Below are 11580 nucleotides of genomic sequence, written 5' to 3' on the forward strand. Positions count from 1 at the left end.
TCGCGTCTCGTTCATATAAAATGCCTCGAAGCTAGAGGAGAAGTACTCGGAATATTGTTCGCGAATTTTCAGTCGATTTTTCATTCGCAAAATTTTTCATTTCCACATTTTAATTACAAAGATACATTACGTTGAATACGCGAAAGGGCTTTTCAAAGGGAATCTCGGTTTCACGAATATAAATGAATAACAAACGCTTTGTTTTTATCTACGTTTGATTAAATTTTTATTTATTTTTCGAGAAATTTTTATGACGAAAAAATTCGTGAAACTTTCAATACAAAATATTTATGAATATTTCGAAAAAAAAATAAAATTAGTCTTTCTAAAATATTTCTTGATCGCTCCGCGCACAAAACATCCTGTGTCCTGGACCTTTCGCGAAGTCCATCGACCAGTGATGTAAAACGACCACTAATAAAACTTGAGCATTGCGGTTTACCTGTCTCTCGCTATTATAAAGGGCATCGTAAATTGTCGTAAACATACTGCGAACGCTGTGGCACGGCGTACTGCATCTCAAGATCCTAACTTTCTCCCGTATATTTAAGTTCTCTTATTAATTTATTGTCCTTTCAAAAGCAGCCGCTTCTCTTTCTCTAATATGTATAACGAAAATTTTAATCGAATAACCTTTTAACCAAATTTCAATTCAAGAGTTTAAATTTGAATCAATTGAATTAAATAATTCAATTTTTTTTTTTTTTTTTTTTGAAAATTCAGATGCGTCTGATAATCTCATGTAAATCAGGCTAATTGAATTAAGCATGGATCGCAAATTCCATTTTTAAGGTACGTTAAAATATTCAAAGCGTAATATTCACCTCGCGGACCCGCGCCCCCGGGCCCCTTACGCTGTTAAATTACCTGAAATCTAGCGCTGTCGAAACGTCGTCTTTGCCGAGGGTTATAAGACGTGACGCAGCCTTCCGTGGGATTAACGAAGAATTAAACGCTTAATTAATGTAACTTGCGAACCTCAATTTATGTAATTGACTAGTGGCGAGTGAGTCAGTTTCCCTCTCACGTGCGTATGGGAACGGGAATTATTCGTGTCACTCGAGATTATTGGATTACTTTTGATTTGCATAGATCAATAAATCAAGACTGCAAGATCAACAGAGTTGGATAATCCATTTTTTCACCGAGTCTACGTTCATTAAAATTTCATAGTATAACGTAGGGGAGAAAAAATATCACTTTCTTTTTTTTACCTAAATTAATACGCCACGTTTGATGTATCGGTATTCACATGACGTGAGAACGAAAAGGAGTCACGAGTCATGTATCACAATTTACAGTTCCAATTCTCCCCGTCACGTACTTCTCGCGTACGTTACTTTTTATTCGCCTTGATCTATCGGCCTCACGAGATATCGATCCTTTTTTGCTGAAACACCGTGTACGCGGGGCTTGTTTCGAGTATAGCTCTCGTATGTGCAAACGACGCGCGCGATCAATGATCTCGGCTCCTCCGGTGTCAACGACTTTGACAGCGCGCCGCGCCAAGTAAAGGACGGTTGGTCACGCGCGTCCATTAAGGTCCCCATGCACGATCAAAATCGCAGAGAGATTCGACGTGTCTGTCTGCCTCTTAACGATATCCACATAGCGATCCCACCCACCCGTCATGCCTCTCGAACACAATCGTTGCGGATGTTGCAATGAGAGGAAAAAAAGAAAGAGAGAGAGAGAGAGAGAGAGCTATCGACGCGGTCCCGACATAGAGACGAGCCGGATACATTTAAATAAAAAATAAAAAAACGACGGGATTTTAACGTGCTGTCAGGAAAGCTCGCTTATCGGATATATTCTAGATAGCCAGATGAGTAATTGTGAGACGGATGCTGTTAGCAAGAGATGGAAGCTATTTGTTTGAAAGTAACAATATCGCCAGCAAAAACGCATCGCGCGTACGATTTGTATGAGTAGTCTTGTCTGTTTTTACCGCTTAAAACATTTATTTTGCATTTTGTATTCTTTCTTTACAAACGTTCTCACTGTCAGCGTAAATATAAATAATCATGTACGTGCATACACGTTCACGTTTTATATTAACTAGTTTTATCTTTCGCCACATTCTCCGTAATCTCATATAAAAGCAAATGTTTGCTTTAAGCACAATGTTTTATATTTTTATTTATATCTTTTTCCAGCATTTACTTTAATGAATAAGAGCAAAAGCATTTATCATGTGTATATAACTTATCTTCTATATACGCGCAAAAATTCGTATAGAAAAAATATATTTAATTTTTGCAGTCTATTGGCATAAAAGTGTGATGTCGAGTTTCATCTTGTCAAAGGCTGCGATCCATGAATCGCGCTCCATCGCGATTAATGCTTGTGAGAAATATTGCGCGAATAAGGGAAAAAGAACTCCCATCTAAATTATTCGCGTTTCCGTAAACAGCAATCTTTTTTCCAAGAGAGATGAACTCCTTTAGACGACCAAGTCCGGAATATCGGTCACGTCGATTTATTTGCAGCCGTGCAACTTCTCGCCACGGCCAGACTGACGTCGGTCGAGCAATTTCGCCGCAACAGGAACAACGTTTTCCCATTTGGCAATCTGAAACCGAAAGACAGTGCGGCGTCGTCGCTCCTTCCTTCTCCGTGAATTTTTCACTCGATAAATCTGTCGTCACCAGGTTTCGCGCTGTTCTCGAATAAGTAATGACGCATTTCGCGAAGCGGAACGGCTTCTCCCCGACTTGTCTCCCTCGCGTCGAACTCAAGTTTGCGCTTCAAATTGGCTGGCACTATATATGGATTTTCTAATAGCGTCTTCTCCACAAATTTCCCATATCTCTAGTCTTCCGCATTATACAAGGAGAGACGCGTGTCAGGGAAATATCCCTAGTTACTTAGTCTCACGATCGATTATATTTCTCGTATCTCTCTTCCGTCTAATCCTCTCATCTTCAATGCCGTGTAATTATCTCGATTAATCAGAGTAAGGAGCCCCGTAAATTGCATACGATTGACGTCGCTTGAAAATGTATGCGATCTTTTATAAACGCGTACGATGAAGAGTTTCTATCGGCGTGTCTGATCTTTCGCGAGACTTGTCAGAAGCGAGATGTGAATCTCGCTCGCAAAAAGAGAACGATATACACAATCTCGCGTATATCATATCCGAGAGGACTTTTCCAGAAACGACGACGTCTAATGTCGGAAACTGCTTTTAACGCGGCACCAACTTTTCCCTTTTCAATGAGGAAGACTGGGCACTGACACAGTTCTCTCAAATTACCCACCAAAGCCGCAAAAGGATGTTCCGCGACGTCATTTATCGTAAAAGTGCGAACGGTACAACGACTGTGGAGATCGATCGCGTGTATCGAATTCGCGCGTCGCAAAACCGCTTATTATAATTATAAACATGTGGACATTAGCAACGCCTCGTTCATGCCTTCATGTCGCATTTCTGACGGATCATCTTAGAATCCTCGGCTTTAAAATACATCGGTCAGAGTTTGTATTATACAGCTCGCGCTCTATAATCGCTTTCCCTTATGTAAAGATGCAATTATTTCTTTCAAATTATATATCGGTCGCTTTGAAACGCGACAAACGCGACGTTGACAGGGAATCGCGTTCCGATGCAAAGAGAAGGGTAACAAACCGATCGTCACGTTGATTGCAGAGGCCGTAGATACATACACCTAATAATTTTCCAGCAGAAACTAAGTCGCCATTATTAATTATAAGACCCCCTCGAGATATAACACGCAAAATGATGGTCGATCACGGCAGGAAGAAGCCGGTTTAACTCTCGTTACCCTGCGAGAGACGGTAAATGAAAGATAAGCGCTCTGCTCTTATAAACTCGCGACTCCCGTGAAAGCCGGATCGCGTCCTGACATTTGATTAATAATCGTTCAGGGTGATCGGCGATTTTTACGTTGAAAAGTATCCGCCTGTAATTGTAACTTTACGTCACAAATACCATCGTCGTATTATCGATATACTCGGTGGTACGTTTATAACGGTATCTTTTCGACAAATTCTCAAAGAGCTTGAATCGAGATATATCTCTACAATTATATCGAATTATTTTTCCTGAATTAATTTTATAGAATGTTATTGAAAATTAAGGATTAACAAAATATCACGGTTTTATATAGGATAAAAAATGTCATTTCACTGCTGGACATGCAAGTTAAACTTTGTCGTCGAAATAAACAAACTATTGATCGACGGACGACAAATACTTTTATTTATCGCGCGTGATTTATCGACCGCGAATCTCCTCAGAAAAGTACGCGGAATCACAGTGCGACGATGTGCGAATTTATACTACATACGCGGTAAATTCAGTCGAATATCGTCGGTGCGGAAATTAATTAGCATTGTGTTCCGCGTGCCTGTTGTAACCATAAATAACGTAAGGCGTTATAGGGCTATTATCTTCCGGCGACGGCGACGGGGGTTCGCTCTGATATAAATTGGCAACTTCGCGAACAATAGAACGTAAAGCATTTTCGGTGTTCGGTATTCGTGTGTCAGAATAACACAATGTAAAAGGGCGCTTCGGTCAAAATGAAATGCATGCACCGGGATACCGAAAATGTACCCGCATCTATCCCGAACGCATGCATATGGAAATACATGCAACCCCACGATACTCGTATGTGTATATATGTGTGTATATTACGGCATTAGTTTGCGGTCGATTGCCGAGCCGATCAGAAATGTAGATTCAATTAGGAAAACGTGCGACAAGCTGGAATTTAAACGAAATAACGTCGGTCGGGAATATTAAATGGGGATTGCAAAAAAATGTTAACGTCACTGCTCGATCTCCCTCGATCTTCCTATTTCTGTCGCGAACAAAGTGGAAAGAAATCAACGATCTCTCGCCGATAAGAATCGCGTTCTCCTTTGAGGGAAAATTATAATTGTCAACAATTTTTAATATATTTTACTTTTAATTATTTCATCCCCAAAAAAGTATTGTGTTACGCTTGTAAAATGGCGAGACTCTCTTTAAGAACCTGATTATACACCGTCGTTCGTCGCCCCGAGGTCGAATTTAATCGTAGATCGCGAGATCGAATTTCCAGGGGGATACGTACTTACCGAGAGACGAACTGCGGACACGCGTGCAATTACGCGCCAGTTTCAACGCGATTTATCGCCCGTACGTTTCGCTAAAGCAAACAAGGGGCACGGTACGCACCGCGTCGAGCGCGCGTACCGAGTTACAAAACTTATTAGCATAGGTAATGGATGCGGGATCGCGCGAGGGGAGAAGAAAAAAATAAATAAAAAATAAATAAATACAGAAAAATAGGCCGGAATCGAAAAATTGGTGAAAAATTCCGGATGTGCCGAATGGATCAGTTTTGCGGATGTGTACGTTATACGGTGTATACGCGCAAATTGCTGCCGCCGTCGCCGTTAGCTCAACGAGACACATCGGTTTTTATCCAGGCGATCGCACCGCAAACATTTTGGCTTGCGCGCATGTGTTCCATTAATTCGTAACTCGATTCCGATGAAAAATAACGGGTTAAACAACGGGTAGCGTAACGCTACAACTCGCTCGAGTCGCGATCGAGAAAATATAATCATCGATAATCATACGCCAATTTCTCGCGCAAGATACTCGGTGTGCTTTCGCTTTTGATAAGAAAAAAAATACCAAGGCAAAATAGCGAAGCAATTATTATTTACGAATCGACATAACGATCCTAAACAACGATAACGATACGTTCCTCTCAATTCGTTCCTATGTTCTTACAGAGAATTCTTGCTTGAATTTTGCTTTAGATTTTTTATGCATTACTGATCTTTTTTAGGAATAAAGACGGTTTATATATAATATATTTTTTTTTATTAATAATATATCGAATTGTTAAGTCGAATTTTTTTTTGTTATCGTTCGTTTTGCATTAATAATGACGACTTCCATTTCCTGCGTCGCGTATCATGAGATGATTATCATTACACTTTCGCGTTGAATCTCGGATGATCGCGAATAAAAGAGCGTGTTTAAGAAAAACTATTCGTCGAATAGAATCACAAAGAAGAGCACGTAAAACCCATATCACACTACGATTAGATTAAAGATTGAAATTTGACCAATCAAAACAAAAAAATTTTAGTTTCTTTTGCTGTGATTAGTCAAATTCCAATATTTAATTATCAATTTTTAATGTAGTGTGATACGGGCTTTGATCTTTTCCGCTATATTATTTCGACGGTCTTTAAGGACAAAGCACGACGATACGTTGCTTTGAACTTGTGAATTCGTATATTTGAAGCCGGACATAGAAGAGAAATTGCTATGACAATGAGAGAACAACGAAGCGGAATTTGGGAAATAGAGTCCGCCCGTAGCAGAGCGAATTGAAGGAATCAATGTACCGTGAGAAAGCGAATTCAGTTGAAACCGGACAGAAACGCCGATGCTGATTTCGAGGCGAAATGCCCGGGAAAATGAAGATTCTCACAATCGACGAGAATTTATCGCGTAACGCATCTTTTCATTCTCGACTGCCTATCTATCATCATCAAATTATTGAAAAAGTAATGGAAAAATTCATAAAAAAAAAAAAAGAAAATGTTTCGGTTTCCCAAGTTGGGAGTGGAACGTTGTATCATAATTTGAGAGAAAAGAATAGCTGAATAATTGGTAGAATCGTAATAAATGACAAAGAACGCGGAGATATATCGCGGTAATAATCAGAGTTTAACGAATTAAGAGCTCTCGTAAATTGCGATTTTGTCATAATTTTCGTTTCAGAAATTACGATTGTTTTGACACACTTACGAGTTAATAGCTAATTATAATAAAAGTAAAATTTCTCGAGATATAATCCGATATACGGAGCCTCAACCTTCTCATGCGAGTTTTGCCGCACGACTGACAGCAGGATGAGCGCGAATATCAACATTGTATTGTACGCAGGGAAGGCCAAATACTTTCGAGTGACAACAATTAGGATGTAAACATTAGTATGCTATACGCTGTAAGCACCAAGGCCGCATACCAACCGATTTGTTATTGCTTTAAAAAATATATTTAACATATGTATTACAATATAAATACCGCGTTGAATATTTGTGTGTGTGTGTGTGTGTATATATTGTACTTTGTCCAAATTTTACGCTAAATAAATGACTTATCATCACATATAAAATCTAACGTTTATGTGAAGAATAAAGTTTACTCATTTTCATTAAGAAAGTATTTATGGAAAATAAAACGATATTTTGTCCAAATTTTGCGCTAAATAAATGACTTATCGTCGCATATAAAATCTAACGTTTATGTGAAGAATAAAATTTACTCATTTTTATTAAGAAAGTATTTATGGAAAATAAAACGAAATAAAGAATAAAATCGCAGTTCTTATTATTTTCCAAAATAGATTGCCGCGCTTTATCTCGTAATTCTGAAATAACCAAATCCTATTTTCTCGCGCGAAATATTTCCCGGAAAAAGCCGCGACGCGGAGAAAATTTGATAAATCCACCGCGTCCCAATTCCGTATCGGATCGCGGTTGAGAGCTTTGCGTTAAGTTTATCCCGCAATCTTCTCACCGACGCATTTTCGACCCTCGTCCGCTAATAGCGACAAGTTACTTCTAACCCGTCAGCGTCAGGGAGGGACCCTTGCGACGCCTCTCTATATTTAGCCCCGGGTCGAAACCGCTAGAACGGCGAGAAAACACAAAAGAAAGCAAACGAACGCGCAAGCGACGCGACGAGAGGAGGAAAGCGAGAAAAGGCCTTCGTCTCGAGACGACGATATCTCTTTCGACGCCGAAAGAAATCGGATTATGTCTTCCGAAGACATCGGATTCCGCGGCTTCTGGCTCGCAGCTGTGCTTCGCACAGAAATCATCGTAAAAAACTGTCGGACCCTCGCTTTATATCCTCTCATGCATCGACACACTAACGATAATACGAAAAATCGGGGACGAAAAATCTGTAGATTCCTCGATCAATCACGAGGAAATTTGCAACGGCTTCTAAGCTATGAGAAAATATGCAAAAATATAAGGATTTTTCAAAATTAAAGCACCACGAGCGAGCAAATCGATAACAGAATCTTATTTTATATTTGACTTGACACGAGTAGAATTTAATATTTTAACCGAAATCTAAATCAGGTCACTTAATCGAATAGAGAAAATATTAGAGTACTCAAGATTCTCGTCAAGTCGTAAAATTGATCGAAGAATTCATAAATGGAAAAACTGCTGTTGCAAGGCACTCCGTATAATGCTCACTGGTTATATTCGTAGTTTGTTGTTGAGATATTAGAGTCGGCAGTATAATAATCCGTACTCTGCATTGTACAGTTAGACAATATAGGACAAAAAAAAAACAGAATTTCACAAATTTATGAACACAAACTGAATACGACGCAAGAGCATATTTAACAACTCATCCAGTGTTTTTGTTCTTATTTCCATGGTTTAATTTTTACACGAGACCTTTGCCGGCAAAAGGTTTCAACGTAAAACGTATACATATTCGCTCGTGAAACTCTTCGCATGTATTATATTAAAGTACTTAAGTTGCTTTTTTCACTCTCGAATATTATAAATTTATACATAATTTTCAAAACATTTTGCACGAGTAATTTCAGCAAACATTTTCATCGATCAAAGAAAGTACGAACAATGTGTTAAAGCACAAATTATATTAAATTTTCGATCAAAACTTCCTACTTTTTTATCCCTGACTCTTAAAATCTGTTTTTTTATTCATTAATTTTTTAAATTATTTGTTTCATCTATTTCTTCATTTATTTCGGCAGTTTAACTGATGAGCGTTTAATTGGAAATAGCACTGTCTACATCACTCTTTAGATAACATGATTGATATCAACCAAATAAGCGTCAGCTGCGAAAATTTAATCTCGCGCGCGAAATAATGTCTTTAATATTTCGAGTGTCATTTTACAGTTCGGTAAAAAGAGTTCAATCACAGAAACTAATTCTTATTAAATATAGAATTAAAGATTGCGATTGTTGTTTTTATTAATTATTATTTGTTTTATACGATTAGAATCTTTGCGCATCCTAGTCCAATTTTGTTCTAACTAATAGAATTAAAATTCTAGCAGGACTAAAGTTTAATGGTCACTCGAAATATCACAGATTGTCGCGATCTACAATAATTTTGACGAGGCCGCAAATATAGCGCGTAATTAGAAAGCGCAAGAATTTTGAGGATTTTTTAAATTATAATAGGAATCTATAATTTCTTTTTATCTTACAGACTCACCCGGCATCGTCGAGAGAAGTACCAAACAAACCGTCAAACCGTTCATTTTCGCTGATGGATCTGTTGTCTCGCGCACTATCACGCTTCGATCTCGTATCAACGATCCTTTAACCCTCCCGCCGTGCTCTTTATCAATTCGAGTTAGCTCCGGAAGAAACGAAGCCAAATCCTTTCGGCCTTTTCCTTTTCTTTAAATCATTATTTGCCTCGCGTGCCTACTTACTTCATGTAAATCGTTAGATGAAACAAACAACGCTATAAGAAACGACTGAGTAGATAATAACAATAAAACGTTTTTTTTTTTTATTTTCATAATTTTTCTATATCTCAGTATTTAAAGACAAATCCAAAATAAAATAATTCTTTATTCGTTAAAATTTCCACGAAATATTTTCGTCTCGAATTTTACTGATTCTAAAATTATGAGGATGAAATATATATGAAGCTGCATTGACATATTTAACTCAAATCTATTTTCAAAATAAACGTATATGATTGAAAGATTTCTTTAATTTTCTACGAAGATATTTTAACGTGACTAAAATTTAGATTATTTTCCTCACAGAGAGAATAATCAAGAAAGATACGATAAAACGCAGCTCAGTCGTTTACTTTCGGAGCCTGCTTTTCGACACAGAAAAATGCGACTTATACTATTGTAATAATTTGACGATGTCCGAGAAGCTTATCTCGCGGTATTGTCGCAAGGAAGCGTAACGCGAAGCGCGAAATGTCAAGTATCACGCGGATGCTGTGACTGACGCCGGCGGTCACACGCTGCACGCCACGCACACGGGACCAGTTCGAGGATCGAGTTGGACTGAATACAAGTCCCGTGTGTTTCACGGTGCTCCCTGCGACTTCTCTCTCAGCCCTACCTAAGGTACACACGACTTACTGGTACGTATGGTACACAGAGCGCGAGTTGCCAGCCTCTCATGTGAATAACATTTTTTACAACCATTAACCATACACACATACACACGCGCACGTTTACACGAAATACGCTCGTATAAACACTATCAATGTGTATCGCGTATGTGTAGCGGAAGCGGGATCGTCAAAGGGAGATCGAGATAATCTCGTCGTGGAAAGAACATTGCAACAAAATTCTTATTTGCCTGAAAGCGCAACATTTCGAAAGCAATTAATGCAGATGTGAAAAAATATTACTACTATTCCGTTTGATTATATCACAGAATAGAATTTTTTTTTTTTTTTAAGATATAAAACAGTACGCGCGAAATATAACTAAATAAAAAATAATTATTTCCCCAGTTAATTATGAGTCTTTTCGCAAGCGATAAAAATTGTACTCTCATATTTCTCGAAAGGCACGATAAAAATGAGAGAAAAATATGTTATCAAAATTACATGTTTTTTAGGTGGCTATCGAATTCCGTGATATACGGGGGAAAAAAAAATACGTTCGTGTTTCGCTGACGCGTGAAAATTTTAGTCTTCTCGCCTGTGCGTGCACACCGCAGCCATTGAAGCGCAAATAATTGGGGAACACGCAGCAACGGTACAGTTATACGACGATCGTTTTTATTTTACGTTCGCGAAAATAAGACAAAATCTGTATCGATAACACGCCGTAACAAACTTTCGGACATTCCGCGACACTGACGCTTCATCCTCACTTTTCATTGAAAAGAAAGCTTTTTATTTTATAATATTATAAGATATCGACTTTTATTAAACGGTTTTTATGTAAGAAAAAAAAAAATATATCGGGAAATATCCATGTAATTATATTATTAATTTTTATTTTTCAGCATAAAAAACGAGAGATAATGCAATTTGCTCGATCAAGCTCCAGAAACCATGCCCTGCAAACTATGCGATTGAATTGATACGCGTCAGCGTGTCATCAAGAACACATCATCTTCAAGTCAACGTTTTAATAAAAGCCGGAATCATCGATTTATGTATCTCACTTTTCTCTTAACTTTCTTTAAAAAAAATAATTCTTTCGCGTTATTATGTGTAAGTTATATATAACGATTATTTATAAAGATCAAGATCTCTTACTTATAATGTAAAGACGAAAGAAAGAATATAATAAAACAAAGTTAAGGTTCTCACAGAATTATAATAATCGTAGTTTTGATTTACCACCTCAACATTGAGCTCCCTAATCAGTGACATTCTAGTCTTCGAGAGTTTAAATTTTCGAACATACGGATTTAAAAAGCAAATGTAAGAACTTTTGGAATTTTAGTTTGCAATCGTCTCTCTTTGTTAATTATATTCTAATAACACACTTTGCTAATATTTCAAAATGATAAGCAGAATAAAAAATAAGAATTTTATATATATATAATTAT

The 11580-nt window shown here is 37.7% G+C and overlaps 2 protein-coding genes across 2 annotated transcripts in view; one reads left to right on the plus strand and one right to left on the minus strand.

Annotated features, from left to right (window-relative positions):
- Positions 1 to 10146, minus strand: part of LOC115237415 (fibrillin-1-like) — a 40982-nt gene extending 30836 nt beyond the window's left edge. The window contains exon 1 of the mRNA XM_029810423.1: positions 9251 to 10146. Within this exon, the coding sequence (XP_029666283.1) occupies positions 9251 to 9296 (46 nt within the window). The 5' untranslated portion in view covers positions 9297 to 10146. The remainder of the gene's footprint in view (positions 1 to 9250) is intronic.
- LOC115237473 overlaps positions 1 to 11574 on the plus strand; it is a 63684-nt gene extending 52110 nt beyond the window's left edge. The window contains exon 13 of the transcript XR_003884348.1: positions 11029 to 11574. The gene's annotated coding sequence lies outside the window, so the exon portion shown is untranslated. The remainder of the gene's footprint in view (positions 1 to 11028) is intronic.
- Positions 11575 to 11580: the final 6 nt, after the last annotated feature.

Source organism: Formica exsecta, unplaced genomic scaffold (assembly GCF_003651465.1).
Source record: "Formica exsecta isolate Colony F162 unplaced genomic scaffold, ASM365146v1 scaffold295, whole genome shotgun sequence".
Lineage (NCBI taxonomy): Eukaryota > Metazoa > Arthropoda > Insecta > Hymenoptera > Formicidae > Formica > Formica exsecta.